Source organism: Elephas maximus, chromosome 5 (genome assembly GCF_024166365.1).
Source record: "Elephas maximus indicus isolate mEleMax1 chromosome 5, mEleMax1 primary haplotype, whole genome shotgun sequence".
Lineage (NCBI taxonomy): Eukaryota > Metazoa > Chordata > Mammalia > Proboscidea > Elephantidae > Elephas > Elephas maximus.
In genome coordinates, this window is record NC_064823.1 from 35,377,536 (window position 1) to 35,397,194 (window position 19,659).

Below are 19,659 nucleotides of genomic sequence, written 5' to 3' on the forward strand. Positions count from 1 at the left end.
TGATATAATCACTAAATGGTAGGTTAGTGCTGTTTCTGGGTCTTACAACTGGCCTCTGTTACTGGCAGGTCCGATATTCAGTGGTGACAGTGACTAGAGCACACTTGTGAGGAGGAGTCCATGCATGGCTTACATCTTTGCTACCACATTTAATTCATTCATAAGCCCAGCACTTGGTTGGCTCCAGACAGAGGCTGGGTGACATCAACTAACTAAGCCATCCTGTCTATTTGTTTATTTAGTATCTCTACTACATTGTGTGCCCTGTGGCTTATATTGGTGTATAATACAAAGGTTATCACACTCTTTGGTCTCTCTCAGAGTTCTATCCATAGACCTCTTCCCTAGAACTTCTTATAGCTAATTTTTCTTTCTTGCTCCTTCAAGTCCCCTGACCAACCTATGCCTAAGCCATTCACAAGCCCATTCATATGGCTTCTTCTTACCTTGGGCTACTTGTCTATTCACAAAAATGGATGAACAGGTACATTGCTCAAAATTCTGCTCATTGTAAGTTTTCCCTTAACCACTGCTTTTTTGTTTGTTTTTGTTTGTATGTTCATTTGTCTATTTGTTTAGGAACACCCCTGAGTAAGGCTGTAGCACATCAGAAGGCCATTTTAGGTTTGTACCAACATATGAGTCAGCCTAGCCACAAACTAAGCTTGGGTTTCTCTCCCTTCATCAGCAGGTTATATGACACCTACCATGAAATAATAGGGATGAGTTGAGGCACCAGTGAAATAGTAATAGGTGACATGGGGTCTGGACCACTTGTTTAGGAAATTCTCTTGTAGCTCCTGGATCTGCTGGGACCAATCCTAGATGTATAATTCCCATCTTCCAATGAACTGCTGCTGGATATAACTGAATTTATGACTTGGTAGGTCTACCAGTAGCCAGTTCATGATGAAAAATTATGACTTGAATACCCATGACAAACACTTTTATCTCTTCAAGGGCCCAGAAGCCTGCAGGAGCTATTTTTTGAATGGTGTGTTGCAGATGGCCTGCACTAATGCAGAACCAGGGGTCTACATTATGTTTATCCTCTGGGGCTTGCCAGTAACTCCATTTCGCATCCTTTTCTACCCTAGATAGCATAGTATCATGGGCCTGCCATGATATGTGGCCCAAGTGGAGGATTGCTTATACCTCAGCATGACCTCCTGCAGAGCCCTTTCTTACCCTGAGCCCTACTCAAAACTGGGAGCCTTCTGTATCACCTGGTAAAGGACTTAAAGTGATATTTTCTAGTGCCATAATTTGTTGCCTCCAGCATCCAAAGAGGCCTATCAATCATTGTCCTTTTTTCTTAGCAATAGGGGTTCCAAGGAACAAGAACTCACTCTTTCCTTTGGAGGAGATGTCCCGGCATGTCCCAGACCACCGAATCTCTAAAAACTTCACCAACTGTGGCAGGCCCCTGAAACTTTGTAGATTCATCTCCTACTTTCATGAGTCTATGTATCTTACCAAGGAAGTCAGAGTATTTGCTACTTGTTATTCATCAGGACCATGGTTAGGTTCTGCAGATGATATAAGTCTCTTCAGTCTATATAATGATGCTGGGAAGAATTGGCTTTTGAATATTATTTGAGAACATAATTTTTTTTCTTTTAGTGCCTTATAACCATTTACGTTCTTTTTTTTTTTTTTTTAACAAAGCTTCAAAGCAGAAGGGAGGAGATTAAACAAATTAAATAATGGGAGTTTAAATGGAAAAGAAGTTTTAATTTTGGCATTCTTTAATGGAACCCTGAAAATTTAACTCTTGGAAGCATTTCTTGCTATCTTTCCTATTGTAACTGAATAAATTTATATCCTTTGCTGGAATGGAATGTTATTGAGAAGCCTTGTAACTTTGCAGCACCTGTATTTGGCAAAATGGTCAAAAGAATCATGATTCTTATTTAACAAGTTTTATAAAAATATTTGTCGAAGAAAGACACTCTAAATGAAAAATAACTATAAAAAATATTTGATTTCTAAGATTTAGACATTTCATTATGAAAAAAATTATAATTGAAAATATCACCTTAACAGCAGTTATTCTGAGATTACCTCAGCCCCTACAGGGAAATATTTCCCCAGTTAAAAATACAGTAGCCGACAGAAAAGAGTCAACTGAAGGTGTCAACATTTTCAAATTTATCAACCATGAAATGTAACTTTGAAAAGGATGGTAGGCAATTTTATGAAAAAAAAAAAAATGAAACATAATAAGATCATACTGGAAGGAAATTACTCTTCAGAAGCATTTTAGTGATATATTAGAGAAAGATGTGACTAAAGAACTGATTAAAGAACATAAATATGAACCACAAATGAGTATTTAGCTTAAGTCATTTTAAATTTGGAGAATAAATATAAAATACTAATTTTCTTGAATGTCTAATTTTGTTATTTTTAGAAAGGGTTTCTTTGTGAAAGTAGTTTCTTTTAATATATTTCTTACCTAGATCACCAATATAGCAAAACAGATTGTTAATCAATAAGAACCTCAAACATTCTATCATTTTCATTTTAATGGTCCTTTTTATCTTTCAAAAGCGTCCTGATTTGGATGACAAATTATATAGTCACCCAAGTAGAGTGCAATGGAGAATGAAACGCCACCAGGGTTTCCGGGAGAATGAAACAGGAGGAGAAAATTAAGATGCAGATAAAATTGAACTGATGGATGTGTTGCATATGTTGGGTCTGAAAATTTCTGGCTGCATCTACATGGCAATGACACGTATACAATTTAAAATATAAGTCCAGAGCTCAAGAAAGAGATAGGGGCTAGAAACAATGATTTGGATGCTGCTATCAGCTTTGGTTGTAGTTGAACTATGGATCCAGCTGTGTCAAATCTGGGCCAGGAGAGAACAGCACATCGTGTGAAAAGAAAAGGAAAAACTAGCCAAGTCTGACCTTCAAAGATGGTACTCCATCCTCTAGGGAAAAAAAAAAAAAAAAAATACAAAGAATATAGCCAAGCACAGATATCTGAGATGCTATGGTCAGACCAAGTTAATCCAAGTCAAAGTCTCTAGTATAAAGATGCAAAATGTAAATCCAGAAATAAAGTAGAATCTCAGTTGTTAGAACCCAGCCAAACATTAGAAGAAGGTGAGAGCAGGATTGACTTCACACTGAGCTCCAGCCTTGAGGAAAGGGATAAGCGCCAAACATTTCTAAGGAAAAGATTTGGGAATCATGGAACCAGAGTGTAACCTAACTCCTAGCTCTAAGATATAGAGCAAGAACTTGATTTCACCTTTGAACCTGTTTTAGGGACAAGAACCAGGTATTCACCCATAATATTAGTTACTCTTTCTTCTTGTAGAATCCATGTGATGATAAACGACACAAAGACATCTGGTCCAGAGAGAAAACTTGTGACCATTTACCAAAATTCCTTGTGATTGGACCACAAAAAACAGGTAAGAATTGTCAGTTGTAATGCTTGCATTCATTTTTCTTTTTTATTACAAAACATATTGTTATATCAAATACTTGTGAAATATTTAAACATTCAGGCAAGTTCATTATTTGGAACTGTTTTTGTGCCATTCCCATGGATCTTCTTTATGCCATGACCCTCAAGTAGTTCCTAATGCTATCTACTAATTACACCTAAGAGCTAAATTCTCTAACTATAGATTTGAAAACTGTTCAACACATATGTCAAATTTTTTGACAGTTTTCCGTCACGGTTGTGGTACCTGATTTTTCCTTCCCTTTTCTTTTTCTTTTTTTTGGGGGGGCCTTTGCCCAATTAAGTCCTGAGTTAAGTTCTAAAGAAGTGTTTTGGCTGAATTCAAGGCTATTTCACAGCCTTGAATTGATCTCGCTCTCTTTTTTTTTTTTTCCAGAACCACTACAACTATTATTGTCATATACTTTACATTTTTGTGTTTTAATAATCGTTATGTATAAATATGATTTGGGCTTATTTTCTGTTATACTGGAGGTTCAGCAGACATTTTTTTCCTTAGTATTTTGTCGTGTGCTGAAGGACAACTGTATAAGAATGTAGTGAAAGAGAGTGAATGTATTTCACTAGTGAGATGACACTTTCAATTACAATATTTTATACTTTCTTCAGTACGTGACAGTTTTATACACTTTGCACATGTCCTGATTAATTAAAGTTTTTATTGAGTTGATGTATTTTGAATTCACTACTTTGACTAGCAGCATTTTCATCAGTGAGTGCACAAACAATAACACAATACAAATAGTCACAATAAATAAGCCTGACCCAGATGTAATACATGCAAGCAGATCATTTTAAAGGTTGTGGACAAAAGTTCCAGGCTATTAGATATTGGTTGTTGAATATTTTCTTCCTCCAGGAATATAAATTGTATTACAACAGTAAGTTACACATGTGTGGGGAGGGAAAAATAAAAGCAACACGTACTTTCAGATATATCACTTTTTTTGTTGTTGCTTAAAATGTGCATGAGTTTTCTACCAACTCCCTCTCATCGGTGCTAACTCTGGAATGACTACTAAAGAAATAAAACATCCCTGTGTTGTAAAATGATATTAAAATTTAATTTAAACACATATCTTCTATCATTTGTCAAGGAATATTATTTTTTCTTAGTTCCACTGAAAATTACAGGCTAGTAAGTATACATCTATTTTTCCTCCCTGTTGTGCCTGTTATAAAGACGATAAGTTAAACCTTTATATTTTACAATTTAACCTACCAGTAAAGGAGTGAAAAAGCTTTTAGCTGGTTCTAAGACAAAGAAATCGGATGATAATAATAATGTTTTATATGCTATGAAAATATTATTCTAATATGAAAATGGTTGTGATTAGTCTTACAACCCATTCAATCATAGGAGTATGAATCTTAATTTGTTCTTCTCTTGCTTCAGCTGGCAAAACCCCCACTGCAGTTGGAGGCTGTTAATTCCCAGGAGGGGGGTGGTCACAGATTAGGAGAAAGCACTCTCAACTAGGGACAGTAGACCGGAACTCTGGTGGTGCAGGCGTTAAGACCGATGGCTGCTAACCAAAAGGTTGGCAGTTCAAATCCACCAGCTGCTCCTTGGAAACGCTATGGGGCAGTTCTACCCTGTCCGATAGGGCCACGATGACTAAATTGACTGGACAGCAACAGCAAGTGTAGGAGGCAATTTCTAAAAGGGTTAAATTTAGAACAGTAATTCTGAGAGCATGATGCATTGGCTTTAAATCTTCCAGAAGATGAGGGTTCCTGTTGTCAGTATTAACGTCTTAACATTTGGCTGGCTTAACACCAGCACATCAAAACTAAAGAGAAGTTGGCTGTATATAAAATAGAATAAAGTTTCTCCTAGGTTAATACAAGTTTTAAAGCCTATTGTTTTTCCTCCACAACATTTTTATATTGAAGAAAATGGATATAAATAAATGGCAAGAATAATAAATGAAAACATACTTGATAATACAAAATATACACTTTGAAGGGGTGCACCCAGATTTTATGGCTGGTTATACAATTATCAGAGGCCCCTGGGTGGTGCAAACAGTTTGTACTCAACTACTAACCTAAAGATTGGCAGTTCCAACACACCCAAGGGTGCCGTAGAAGAAAGGCTTGGTGATCCACTTCCATAAAAAATAACAGCCAAGAAAACTCTATGGAGCAGTTCTAGTCTATAACACATGGGCTCATCAAGAGTCAGGAATTAACTCAATGGCAGTATTTTGTTTTTGCTGTTGTTGCTACATCTAGCTACACGTCTATTGTCTCTAGTTTAAAGTGCTTTCTCCTTGCTTCCTGTCAGACCCCTTCTGATGCCTCTCCAACTCCTGGCAGCACAAAGGTGTAGGGCTCATAATATGAAGACTTGACTTTCTGTAGTCCTGGGAGATCTGGATACAGTTCCGTGACCATCAGGGTGATTAAACATTGTACATCCTACTGAATGAGGTTATAAAGTATCTATTTTCAGATAAAAAACCAAACCTGTTCCATCATGTCAATTCTTACTCATAGCGACCCTACAGGACAGAGTAGAGCTGCCTCATAGGGTTTCCAAGGAGTGCCTGGTGGATTTAAACTGTCGACTTTTGGGGTTAGCAGCCGTAGCATTTAACCACTGTGCCACCAGGGTTTCCAATAAAAAAAAATAGTAAGCAATAATTCAGAAGTATTCCTTTATCTGTGCCCTGGATCCATCTCAATGCTTTGAGGAAATTAAATATCAATTTTCTCAGTTCAAAAATCTATTTCCCTCTCTAATGCATCCTTCTCATCACCATTTAAACATCTTTAAGTCAGCCTCATTTTAAAAAGTCTTAAAAAGAACACTTCTTGATTCCATGTTCCCTTCCAGCTACTGCTCAATCTTTAATCCATTCTTCTCCCTGGAACATTTTTCCCCCTCCTCTCACTCTGTCCCCCGTTTTGGAGAGCCGGATATTTGCAGGATCTGTTTTTCAAGACTCCTACTGTCCTGCATGATTTTCACATCTGTATGTTTCAGTGTGTTTGAGATATTACTTCTGCTTCAGCCTTAGGCCTCTAATTCCCTTCTTAAATAGGTCTGTCTCCTTCAGTTTATTTATTGAGTTTGTGTGATTCAATTCCATATTTGTTAACTCCTAAAGCCTTTTTAAAATGGTAGCTTAGTCTCCTTAGGAGTGTTTATTAATCTTTGTCATCCTATTTAATTAGGAGTCACCCATTCTGGATGTTTTAACTTGTCTTCCATCCAAGGTTGTTATTCTCCTCAGACCTGTTGTCACTTTCCTTTGCGTTCTCATGCTTCTGTTCAATCTTGGTGGTTGTATAAAGCCATGACGATTTAAACAGGTGGCAATCGCATTAATAATTTAAGCACAGCAACCTTTGCTCCTATGAGATTAAAGTGTATTAAGCAAACTGCCAATTCTTTGTGAATCTCTCTCCTTCCAGGATCCCCAGCTAAAATTGTTATTATTCTGTCAGCCCACCTGTGTAACTCATTTACAGTTCTCCCAGGGCTGGGAAAGCTGGTGCTCCCTCCTAGGTTCAAGCTTGTTACCACAGGGGCAACCCTTTCAAAAGAGGATGCTTTGATTTATGAGACCCATGAAATCCCAGTCACTTTACGAGTCCTTTCTACCATAGTCCCCAGTCTCTAGCTTGGCTCAGAGGAAAGCAAAGTTCAGAAATTACATCTGAGTCTTCTGTGATGTGCACACTGAGTAGGTTCCTCCAGCTAGTTTGCTCAGCCTAGTGCTTCAGTCATCAGACTCAATTGCTCCATCTTGCCAGGAAAGGAGTGTCTTTCTTCCCAGAATCCTGCCCTATAACTGAACTTTGCTGAGTAATAACTTTTATTTTCAGGAAGAGTCTTAGAATATACTGCCTCCTGGAAGCTCGTACTGACTTTTCAAGTCTACATCACCCTGGAAGATCAACCTGGTCTTCTCTAACTGCAGAACTTGTCTCATTATGTCCCAATCACCTGTTTACTTGACTGAAGTCCACAGATTTTTAGTTCATGAGGCAACAAATGTGCTTGTCTTACCAACACTCATTATGAGTCATCCTAGAGTGCCATACACATAAACCAAAACCAAACCAAACCCATTGCAGTTGAGTCGATTTTGACTCATAGCAATATTGAAGGACAAAGTAGAACTACCCCGTAGGGTTTCTAAGGAGTACCTGGTGGATTTGAACTGCCGATCTTTTGGTTAGCAGCCGTAGCTCTTAACCATCATGCCACAGTACTCAGTAAATATCTGTTGAATACTATGGTTCAGTTTAACTTAATTGATCTGAATTTAACAGTAATTGAGGATCCACGGCGTTAAGGTACTGTACTGGATGCTAGAAATAGAGGAACCTCATACCCCTGATACTTTAGCCACTCACCTGACTTGGGAGATGTAGGGAGGTGGGGAGGGAGTGAACTGCTTGATTACTGAAGTTTCTCTCACTTTATTGTTACTCTGTTTCTCTTTTGCTACATACTATTATTAAATTGAGCATTTAGGTAAATATAGTCATGGAGACTAATAAAAGAACACAGAGATTGTTGCTACATGAAATTTATAAGGAAATCATTTTGACTCTGGGAAGAAATGGTCTTTCGGATATTATTTTTTTAGCAAAAAATCTCCTAAAATACTATTTTGTCTCTTTTTTTTATTGCCGTATAACGTTTCACCTTCTTTTTTTGTCATAGGAACAACTGCACTTTATTTATTTCTTCTTATGCACCCTTCCATCATCAGCAATCTCCCCAGCCCAAAAACATTCGAAGAAGTTCAATTCTTTAATGGGAACAACTATCACAAGGGAATTGACTGGTAAGAAAAATCACAAACGATAAAGGCCATTATTAACACATGCTAAATCGCAGGGGAGCAATTATAGATGTATGCGTGGCTACTGCATAATTACAGAATGAATTTCTTATGCTCAGTTCTATCACAGTAAACTAGAAATGAATTTATAATGACGATATGTTCAATCAGTGTTGCCTGTAATTTTGTTTGGACAGTGCAGTAATGATAATATTTTTCTGGTAAATTAATATGATTGAATAAAGTGCATTTATGGAATATTTTTCACCAGCATCATTTTTGGGGATATTTGAAATTCTCCTTAAGCATGTTATCATTTTACTGTGCCTAGAATTTTTTCTTAACTAAACACATAATTCATTTTTCACAATGATGTTGGGGAAACAAAAAAATCAGAAGTTTTTTTTTTGTTTTTTTTTTATGGCTATTTTATTTTATGTTACATGACACATCTTCACTAATCACATAGATATTGTGGTATAATATAGACTGATATTTGTCATGCAAATAATAACAGAGCATTTGCAAAACTGCATCAGTTGTAGTCATCACATGCATAAGAGAAATTTTAAATGACTTAACCTTTTGGTGACCCAATTATTTTCCCTTTGAATTCTTTGTTTTGTCATGTATTTTCATTAACGGAAGCATGCTGAATCATGGAGTGTGTCTGAATTTTTGGTAGGTAGTATGGATTTTTTTTTCTTGCCCCCTCCCTCAAGCCTACCCTAAGTATTTAGTGGTACATACCAAGTACCGGTAATTATACCCTGGAGTTCCCACCAGGATCCACTGGTACGTATGTGTACTCAGCCAAAATTTTCAAGACTTCTTTTTTTCCTACCAAAAATTCAGACACTAACACAATACCTTGTAACAACAGTAATTTACAGCACATGCCTGTTTCTTTGGTGTCAAACAGTCATAAAGACTCCTGCCTTACAGTAGCACATACTCTTAGTGGTACAGCAGCTTCCCAATAAAGCCCAGAGGCTATGTGTACTCCCAGGCATGAAAGGGTTTAACAAATGAAAAACAAACAAACAAACAAAAAATCATCGTATTTTCCCAAACTGAAACAGAATAAACTTGATATTGGAACTGATGCTTACTCTGATTCTTTTTCCTAGCTCTATCAAAATTTCTAAGAAAATGTACCTGATTTCCAACTCTCAGCCACACATGGCAAATCTTACCCTGGGGAAATTCCTTTCAATGTACACATGTGTAGTGTGTAACTTTATGTGCTATTATCACACATGAGCCTGTCCTCGACTTAAACACTGCTCTTTTTAGGTGTGCATACGATTAGGGTGAGGCAGAGCCAATGCCAGTGAGCAGGTTTGGCTTCCCATCATAAGTAGATGTGTTCTTTCTGTGCCTAGGATATTCCTAGACTACTTTACTTTTGGAAGGAGCCCTAGTGGCACAATGGTTAAGTGATCAGCTACTAACTAAAAGGTTGGTGGTTTGAATTCGCCCAGCGGCTCCATGGAAGAAAGGCCTGGTGAACTGCTTCTGTAAAGATTTGCCCATTGCTGTCGAGTCGATGCCAATTCATAGTGACCCTCTAGGAAAGACTAGAACTGCCCGGTAGGGTTTCTAGGGAGCAGCTGGTGGATTTGAACTGCCAGCCTTTGGGTTAGCAGCCAGATCCTTTACCACTGCACTACCATCCTCTGGGGCAGTTCTACAGTGTCATATGGGATCATTATGAGTAAGAACCAACTCAATGGCAAACAATAACAACCACCACCTTACTTTTAGATGGTCCCTAACCCCAGGAAGCCCTGGTGGTGTAGCGGTTAAGTGCTACGGCTGCTAACCAAAGGGTGGGCGGTTTGAATCCACCAGGCACTCCTTGGAAACTCTATGGGGTGGTTCTACTCTGTCCTATAGGGTCGCTATGAGTCGGAATTGACTCTGTGGCACTGGGTTTGGTTTGGTTTTTGGTAAGTACTACCAATAATTTGCACTCAACTGCTAACCTAAAGGTTGTTAATTTGAACCCACCCAGCGGTACTGTGGAAGAAAAGGCATGGTGATCTGATTCCATTAAGGTTCTAGACAAAAAAATCCATGGAACTGTTCTACTCTGTAACGTATGGGGTCATCATGAGTTGGAACGGACTCAACAGCAACCAACAACCACCAAAACAACAACCTTACTTTTAAAGGACTAAATAAGTTTTGGAATGGCATGCAAGTTGCTAAAAGCAGAACAGCAGCAATTCTCTTTTATCTGTGAGCTCAAATGGAACACAAATGTTTAAGCAGGAATATAGATGGGACTTTTCACCACTCCACAGTTGGGAAACATAATAACAAATGTCAAAGAGGAAAATAAGTGCTTTATATGAATTCTTAATTGCTCTTATTTTTTATTTCTAGAACATTTGAGGGTTGGAGAAGTGATGAGCTGTAAGAAGGGTTACACACATAATTAAAGCCTTGCACTGAATTAACCCCAGAACAAATTGATTCCATAATCTACACACAGAGGAACGTCCTGACAGCATATGGAGGAGTGAACCTACCGAGGCACCACAGGATCAACTGGCAGGAAATATCCCCTTAATTACTCTGGATAGACTATAATGTGTTCACATTGCTACACATACTACAAATTATGCAGAGTTAAAAAGGAGAACAGTGATGCCCTGTTCTGTTTAGTATTTTATTGCTATTCTGATGCAATACTCCTCACTGGCGCACTTTGATTTCAACTTGAGAATTTTCGAATTCAAGTTTGCAAACATAAATTTACTATTTTAAAATACCTAGCAGGCTAGATGGTGTAATTTGTTGTTTACTATGGATAAATCTACTATTCTTTTTTTTTTTTCTTTGGATTTTGATGGCATAGAATATCAGCCCAAATTCAAAGCAGTTTCCCTCTATCCTTTAGCAACCTACATATTTCATCTCACACCTTCTCCTTCCCAAAATGGATCATTAGAACAATAATACCTTAGGTCGTTTTCACATACAAGGTGTATAGAATATCCACAATTTAGACCACTTTGCCATCAATAAGCAAAAATTGATAATCAACGCAATTTATATAAATGTAAGAATTTGCAAATTGTTTTATATATCGAGTATGGCAAGGAAAGAAAATTCAAATCTAGGTTAATTCATTCTTTTTCCTCCTTCAGGTATATGGACTTTTTTCCTACTCCATCCAACATTACAACTGACTTTCTGTTTGAGAAGAGTGCTAATTACTTCCATTCAGAAGAAGCTCCCAAGAGAGCTGCATCTCTTGTCCCCAAGGCCAAGATCATCACCATCCTCATTGACCCCTCAGACCGGGCATACTCTTGGTACCAGGTATAAAGCAATGGAAAATACTTTAAAAAAATATTCAGTCACATCTTGAACATAAACAATAGCAAATTACCAAAATAATGTCCAGATATATTTGAGTCAATGTAAAAACATATAGATAGGTAGATGGATGGATGGATGGGTGGATGGGTGGATGGGTGGATGGGTGGATGGGTGGATGGGTGGATGGGTGGATGGGTGGATGGGTGGATGGGTGGATGGGTGGATGGGTGGATGGGTGGATGGGTGGATGGGTGGATGGAGATACAGACAAAGAGATAGATGACCTGAATATTTAACTCATATTAAGTTGGCAAGGAGTTTCAAGCATAATATGTTGGAAAGAACCACAAATCAAAGAACTAATAGAAATCCATCCATCCATCCATCCATCCACCACAAAACCATGAGAAAAGTTGGTCTGTCACAAATTAGCAAAACTGAAAGTAAGTATCTGGGGAAGATATCTTTAACAAATACCTGGGAAATGGGTTTGTGCTTTTAATACACAAAGAGTTCCTACAAATTGCTTAAAAAAATAAATAAATAACTGTATCAATGGAAAAATAAGCAAAATTAAAAAAAAAAAAAGCACTGATAGGAAATTCATTAAAAAATGCAGCTGGTCAATAATTATATGAAAAATGATCAACTTAATTAGAGATTAAAGACATCTGAATTAAAGTAAAATAAGCTTTTTGAATATTGTTTTAACAAAAATTGTAATGCTTTTTCTCTCTGCTGGCAAGAGTTCAATGAGGGCACTCAAACTCTGCAACAGAAAAATACATTGGGACATATTTTCTACCAATAGTTATTAAGAGGTTTGTCAGGGTTCCTTTACCCTATAATTCTTCTTCTTGAGTTTATGATAAACAAATATTCAAAGGAGTACACAAATATCTATGTACATTGCAATGATATCTATAACAACAACACAAGGAAAAGAACTTAAATACCCATTACAGTTTTGCATAGCATTGAAATGAAATATTCTGCAGCTATATGTAATGATGGTTCTTAAGACTTTTTAATCAGTAAAATAACAATTTAAACATTTTATTTACTTTTCTATTTAGCAAATATTTAAAGCATGCTGTGGTTATGTGACATGCACGATACTAGGATCTAGGAGTGTAATAGTAAACAAAACATAATTCCTGCCTTTGTGGTGCTATTTTCTAATGAGAGTAAAGGAGCAGCTATTAATTAAATAATTATAAAAATATATAATTAGAAATTGTGAGCATGCTGTGAAGGAAGTATGTAAGATCCTATGAGAGCATTCTCTAGGGAAATAAACTTCTAACAGGGTAAATGTAGGGTAAGGTAGAAGGAGCATCTAGGAGGTAGAATAGAAGGAGTAAAGTCTACAGGGAGCAAAGGGCATAGTTAAAGGCCTAAAAGAAGTTCTATGTGGCTACAAGGCAAACTCTAGAGGACACTTGTGGGAGATGAGACTGAGAGGCACACTGGAGCTAGAAGCAGCAAACCAAATGGCCTTTATTCTTCGGCAGTTGGAAAGCCTTTGAAAATTTTTAAACCAGAGTGCAACTACCAGATTTCCTTTTAGAAAACATTATGATATCTACGATAGATAAATAACTGCCATCAAGTCAACTCCGACTCATGTCAGCTTGCGTACAACAGAATAAAACATTGCCTGGTTCTGCATCATCCTCACTATTGCTGGCATGTTTGAGTCTATCATTGCGATTTTTGTGTCATTCCATTTCACCACAGGCCTCCATTGCCCTCTCTGGCTTTCTAGTTCATCAAACATGATGTTCTCCTCCAGCAATTGGTCCCTCCTGATGATGTGCCCAAAGCAAGAAAGTTGGACAATGTTCTCTTGTGATCCATAGCATTTTCATTGGCTAATTTTTGGAAGTGAGTTGCCAGGCCTTTCTGGAAGCTCCACTGAAACCTATATATCATGGATGACCGTGTTAGTATTTGAAATACAGGTGGCATAGTTTCCAACATTATAACAACGTACAAGCCACCACAGTACGGCAAAAGGACAGATGGGTTATACTATCTGGTATATTAAGAATGGTTTGGAATGGATCAAATGAGTATTCAGAGGCTACTGCAATAGCATTGCTGAAAAATGAACGTTGCCCAGACTTAAGATAGTAAGTAGAAAATGAATGAAGCAGAAAGTTTTAAGAGATAATTAGGGATTAAAAGGATGAAAAAGCAGTGTCAAAGATGAGTCAAATTTCTGACCTGTTCAGTTGCATGGTGGCTATACATTGCCATGCAAAATGAAACACTGGAGCAAGATACAAGAGGCATAGAGGGAAGGGGGCACTTAAAGACGTGATGCAGATGATGAGCACGAGAAATGGAACCAATGACATTCCCAAGAGGAACAGTAAAGTTAGCTGCACTCTAGGGAGAGGTCTGGGCTGCAAACAAAAATTTGTGAATCAGAGGCATAAAGACATGGCCATGAGGAGGATAAGGCTGCCTCAGCAGAGAGCCTGGAGAGGAAAAGTACAGAGAAAGATGAGGCAGCAAGAAAACAAAGTACAACCAGATGGCAGAAGATAAAAAATCAAGGATTGCAGAGATGCTGGATACAAGGCAAGGGAGTCCTGCCAAATTGGTGTTGGAGGTCAATTGTGGCAACAGTGCCAAACACAGCTGAGAGCATAAACGACTAGACAAAACAAAGTCTGGATTATTTTCACTGAGTTGCAACGTGTAGAAGGAAGTAGAACTCTTAGCAATGAAATAAAAAGAAAAAATAACAGATACAATTGGTTGAGGAATATGTAAGTGGTCATGAAGAAATGGAGGCAGCACTTTTAAAAGACGCTTTCAAGGAGTATAACTGGGCAAGGGAAAATAAAGACACGAGATAATTTCATAGAAGTGAAAATGCAGTCAAAGAATGTCTTCCATCATGACGGTCGCTTGAATAATGATGGAAAGCTTCCAAAAAAGAGAGAGTTTAAAGGCCCAGGAGAGAAAATGGGTTTTTAATCCTGTGGTAAGGATTCTGAAATTCCAGGAAGGGTTGTGTACCGGAAAATGGTTCAGATGGGGAAGAAGCACCCCGTCCGCTTCTAGAATTCTTAACTTTTTGTGGACTGGGACCCCTCTGGCAGCCTGGTGAACTCTATGGGCCCCATCTCAGAATAGATTTTAAAAGCATAAAACTAAGTACAAAGAATTACAAAGGAAACAACTTTGTTAAAATCTAATTATCAAAATGCTTTTTTAAAAATCAGTAATTTTTTATTAAATCATTAAATGACAAGATTCAATCGTGGGTCTAATACTGGTGTAATTGTGAAGTAGTGATGATTATAAACTGTATTTTGAGATGTCTGAAATACTTTATGTGTTATAAAAATAGCATTTTTATTGGTGATAAAGTCATAGGTACAAAAATATTTCTGTGGCTCTTGTCAACATTCACAATTAAAAGAAATGCTAAATCTCATTTAGAAGCTAGTGAAAATAAAAAGGTAATTTTTGCCAACCCAGTTCACAGAATAGCTAAATTCCACCTTGAGAACTGGTCAAGAACCTCTGTACTGAGACTTGAGGGCCAGAGAAGAGGATGTACGTGCATACCGGTAGATGTGTAGTTCTGGGAGAGAAAAATCGAAGTGACTGTGATAGTCTCTTCTTCTTTTGAGAAGTCGGGAATGAGTTAATCTAATGAGGAAGGGGTTAGTTTAGGGAGGGACCAGATTGAGGAAAGAGAAAAAGGTGCAAAATCATTGTACGTTGTACAGGGGTGAGATAAAGTTCACCACAAAAATGGAAGATGACAAAGTAATGAGGATATAACTGAAGTTGGTGATCTTGAATTCATCGTGGTAACAACATATGTTGCTGTGACTGTGTCCTGTTGAGTCAATTCCAATTCATAGCAACCCTATAGAATGCAGTAGAACCATCCCATGGAGTTTCCTAGGCTGTAATCCTTAGGGGAGCAGATCGCCAGATCTTTTCTCCCTCAGAGCCACTGGTGGGTTAGCAGCCAAGCACTTTAGCCACTGAGTAACCAGGGGTTCCCTGTAACAATGTGTGTGTGCGTGTGTGTGTGTGCGTGTGTGTGTGTGTGTGTATATATATATATATATATATGGAGCCCAGGTGGCCCAGAGGTTAAACGTTCAGCGCTAACCCAAAGGTTGGCAGTTTGAATCCACCAGCCGCTCCTTGGAAAGCCTGGGGCAGTTCTACTCTGTCCTATAGGGTCAGTATGAGTAGGAATTGGCTCGATGGAAAAGGGTTTGGTTTTTTTGGCTTTTTTTTTTTTTTTTTTGGTTATGTATATACACACACACACACACATATATACGCTAAAATCTTAACCATATGTATACACACACACACACTAAAACACCAAGTGTGTATATTTATATATATAGGTATATACTAAAACGCCAAGTGTGTGTGTTTTATATGTATGTATATACACACACACTTGGTGTATATGTGTGTGTGTGTGTGTATATATATATATAGGAAACCCTGGTGGCATAGTAGTTAAGAGCTACAGCTGCTAACTAAAAGGTCAGCAATTCAAACCCACCAGCTGTTCCTTGGAAACTCTATGGGGCAGTTCTACTCTGTCATAAAGGGTGGCTATGAGTCGGAATCAGGTAGGGATTTGGTTTGTTTATATATATATGTGTGTATAAATATACACACATATATATACTAAAATCCTAACCGTATATATACGTACGTGTATGTAGTAAAACACCAAGACATGGTGTTTTCAGTTGCCTATATGCATACAAAAGCTGGATGATGAATAAAGAAGACCGAAGAGGATTTGATGCCTTTGAACTGTGGTGTTGGCAAAGAATCTTAAATATACCATGGACTGCCAAAAGAACAAATAACTGTCTTGGAAGAAGTACAACCAGAATGCTCCTTAGAAATAAGGATGGCAAGATTCTGTCTCACATACTTTGGACATGTTTCAGGAGGGATCAGTCCCTGAAGAAGGACATCGTGCTTGGTAAAGTGGAGGGTCAGCGAAAAAGAGGAAGACCTTCAACAAGATGGATTGACACAGTGGCTGCAACAATGGGCTCAAGCATAACAACAATTGTAAGGATGGCGCAGGACCAGGCAGTGTTTTATTCCGTTGTACAAAGGGTCTGTATGAGTCGGAACTGACTCAAGAACACCTAACAACAACAAAATCCTAACTATGTGAGTGCATTTGCTATTGTTTATTTATTGTGCACAGAAATTAATATAATTTTTTTAAAAGACTTGGAATTTTTATATTTTCTTGATACTTTCTCTTGGCTTTTCAAAATTTCTTCAGTAAACACATTTCTAAAAACAAATACTGATGTATAGACAAAAAATATGACACCGCAAGTTGGGATTGAAAATGTTTGGGATCCAAACGAACACTTGTACTGGAAGCAAGAGTAACAAATTCCCAGTAGGACCCAGAGTCAGTGTCTCCTATAAGATACAGTAAAGTGTGTTTCTCACTTTATGAAAATTCATATTGCTCAGCAAGATAAACTTACTTTTCCAAATTGTGCCAGAAACAATGAAATGATAAACTGCAATTAAAAGTTTTGAATTCAAATCCTTAGAAAAAATATTGAACAATTTTTTCTAACAGGGAGCATGGTCATTCACCACAGCAGATTTATATAAATTTTTTTCACAGAGATTAAACCATTTAAATAAATGAAAATCTACACAAGGAGTGTGCTTCTCTGTGCCTCTTTCTTCAAATACTTTGAATATACAGGTTTGAAAAGAATTAGTTTTTCTGATAATACTTTTTATTGCCATATTGCTGTAAGTAGGGCCCCTAAACTGTGCCACATTTCACAATAATGCAGTCTGTTACTTAGCTAGTCCTGTCTATCCAGTAAATACCGTAAATCCGAAGCTCAACAGGTGTAATTCAGAGACTCCTACAAATGTCACCTGCCACTGTAATTTCTACCCCACATTTTCATAATGGGTCTCACGGAGGAGCTATTGTGCTATTTTTTCCATAAAACATGTCCCTTTGTGACTTTGAGGTCATATTTTTACGCTAATCTTCTTAGTTTCAAGAATATAAAGAAAAGCTGGTGCTAAACTTGTGTAAATAATTATAGAGCAGATTACATACAGTTCCATATTATCACTGCTTAAAATAGAAATTTTAGCATTACTGTATTGACAGGCACATACTATATTTATATTGCTATTCAAACTATGTGGTTTATACCTATTATGTTAATTACACATATTATGTAGTCTCTGTACTCAGCATAATTTATATGCCTATAAGAATTTTTTTATACAAAAAAAAATTTTTTATAAGAATGCCTAATAGATGTACAATAACGAAAGCGCTTCAAAATGTTTTTTAGTCTGCCACTCACTAAACCAGACCAAACCCATTGCCACCGAGTGAATTACAACTCATAGTTGCCATTGAGCCTATCACAACTCATAGCAACCCTATAAGGATAGAGTAGAAGCACCCTGTAGGGTTTCCAAGGATCGGCTGGTGGATTTAAACTTTTATCACTTAACCACTACAGCACCAGTACTCCACTTTGTAATCACTCACCACTTCCTAAACATCTTTATTTCTCTAGTCTTTTTTTCCCCCTAGTCTATTATATTTTCTAATCTCCTATCTGCGATTACAAGGAGCCCTGGTGGTGCAGTGGTTAAGTGCTAGGCTGGCAACTGAAAGATTGGTGGTTCCAACCCACCAGCCACTCCACAGGAGCAAGATGTGACAGTCTGCTTCCATAAAGATTACAGCCTTGAAAACCCTATGGGGCAGTTCTACTCTGTCCTACAGGGATACTATGAGTCAGTATCAACTTGACGACAACAGGTTTGGTTTTTGATATCTGCTGTTACACAATCGTATCAGACCCCAATATACAATATCTCTACCTTTATGTGTTCTAGATTTTCTTCATGTTTACTTTTAGATGTCTCACTAGACCAATTCACCCTTCCCCACGTATCTCATGTCCATCTCTACTCAAACTTACCTTAGATGTAAAAGCTCTCTTAGTTTTCAAGAGAACCTTTATTTTGCCTGCTTACCAGCATCTTTCTCATCAATTTTTCAGCTGAAAACCTTCAGCCATTGGAAAGGTTCCTTCATCTTTTGATCATGATCAATTACTTATTGGTCTGGCTATCACAACAAGTAACTAATATCTCTAATCAACCCTATGTGTGCAGAGTAGAACTGCTGCAGAGGGTTTTCGAGGCTATGACCTTTGGGCATCACATCACCAGGACTGTCTTCTCAGGTACTTCTGGATGGGTTTGAACTGCCAGCGTTTAGTCTAGTAGTGGAGCACTTAACAATTTGCACCACTGAGGGACTTCTATCAAACATACAACTTTATTACAGTTTATTAATCTACTGTCTCCCTCACTAGATTTTTTTTTTTTTTCAAGATAGTGATGTCTTGCTAACATCTTTTTATGTACAGAATCTATTGCAGTTCTTTGGTCTGGAAAGGAGCTTGAGAAATGCTTATAAAATTGTATTGACTGTTAAATTCATCTCTCACTGAGTTGGGCTCTCTCATACTTGACCAATGAATGGATGGCTCAGTGTGAAAGGCTCAGGGGATTTGGCGCTGAAATGTAGTAGTAAAGCTGTATTTGGAAATTAGCAGGATTAGGTGGAAAGCCTCAGGAGAGCAAAAGTAAAAGACATTGGACAACATCAATATGAAGATGACACCTAAACAAGCATTAGGAATAAACATCTGCTTTCTTGGTACTGGAAACCCTAGTGGCATAGTGGGTAAGAGCTACAGTTGCTAACCAAGAGGTCAGCAGTTCAAATCCACCAGGCACTCCTTGGAAACTCTATGGGGCAGTTCTACTCTGCACTACAGGGTCACTATGAGTTGGAATCAACTTGACGGCAACGGGTTTGGTTTTTTTTGGTTCTCGGCACCCGTAGCATCTGCTACACAGATAACAGGGAGGCACCCATAATGAAACAATGAGCAGAATAATATGTACGCCTACTCTTGCACATCTAAATCCCTG

The 19,659-nt window shown here is 37.7% G+C and overlaps 1 protein-coding gene across 1 annotated transcript in view; it reads left to right on the top strand.

The window, feature by feature from the left end:
* LOC126076838 (bifunctional heparan sulfate N-deacetylase/N-sulfotransferase 4) overlaps positions 1 to 19,659 on the top strand; it is a 327,672-nt gene that overhangs the window by 296,802 nt on the left and 11,211 nt on the right. Inside the window, exons 8-10 of the mRNA XM_049885462.1 lie at positions 3,335 to 3,431; positions 8,172 to 8,295; positions 11,451 to 11,625. Of these exons, the coding sequence (XP_049741419.1) occupies positions 3,335 to 3,431; positions 8,172 to 8,295; positions 11,451 to 11,625 (396 nt within the window). The remainder of the gene's footprint in view (positions 1 to 3,334; positions 3,432 to 8,171; positions 8,296 to 11,450; positions 11,626 to 19,659) is intronic.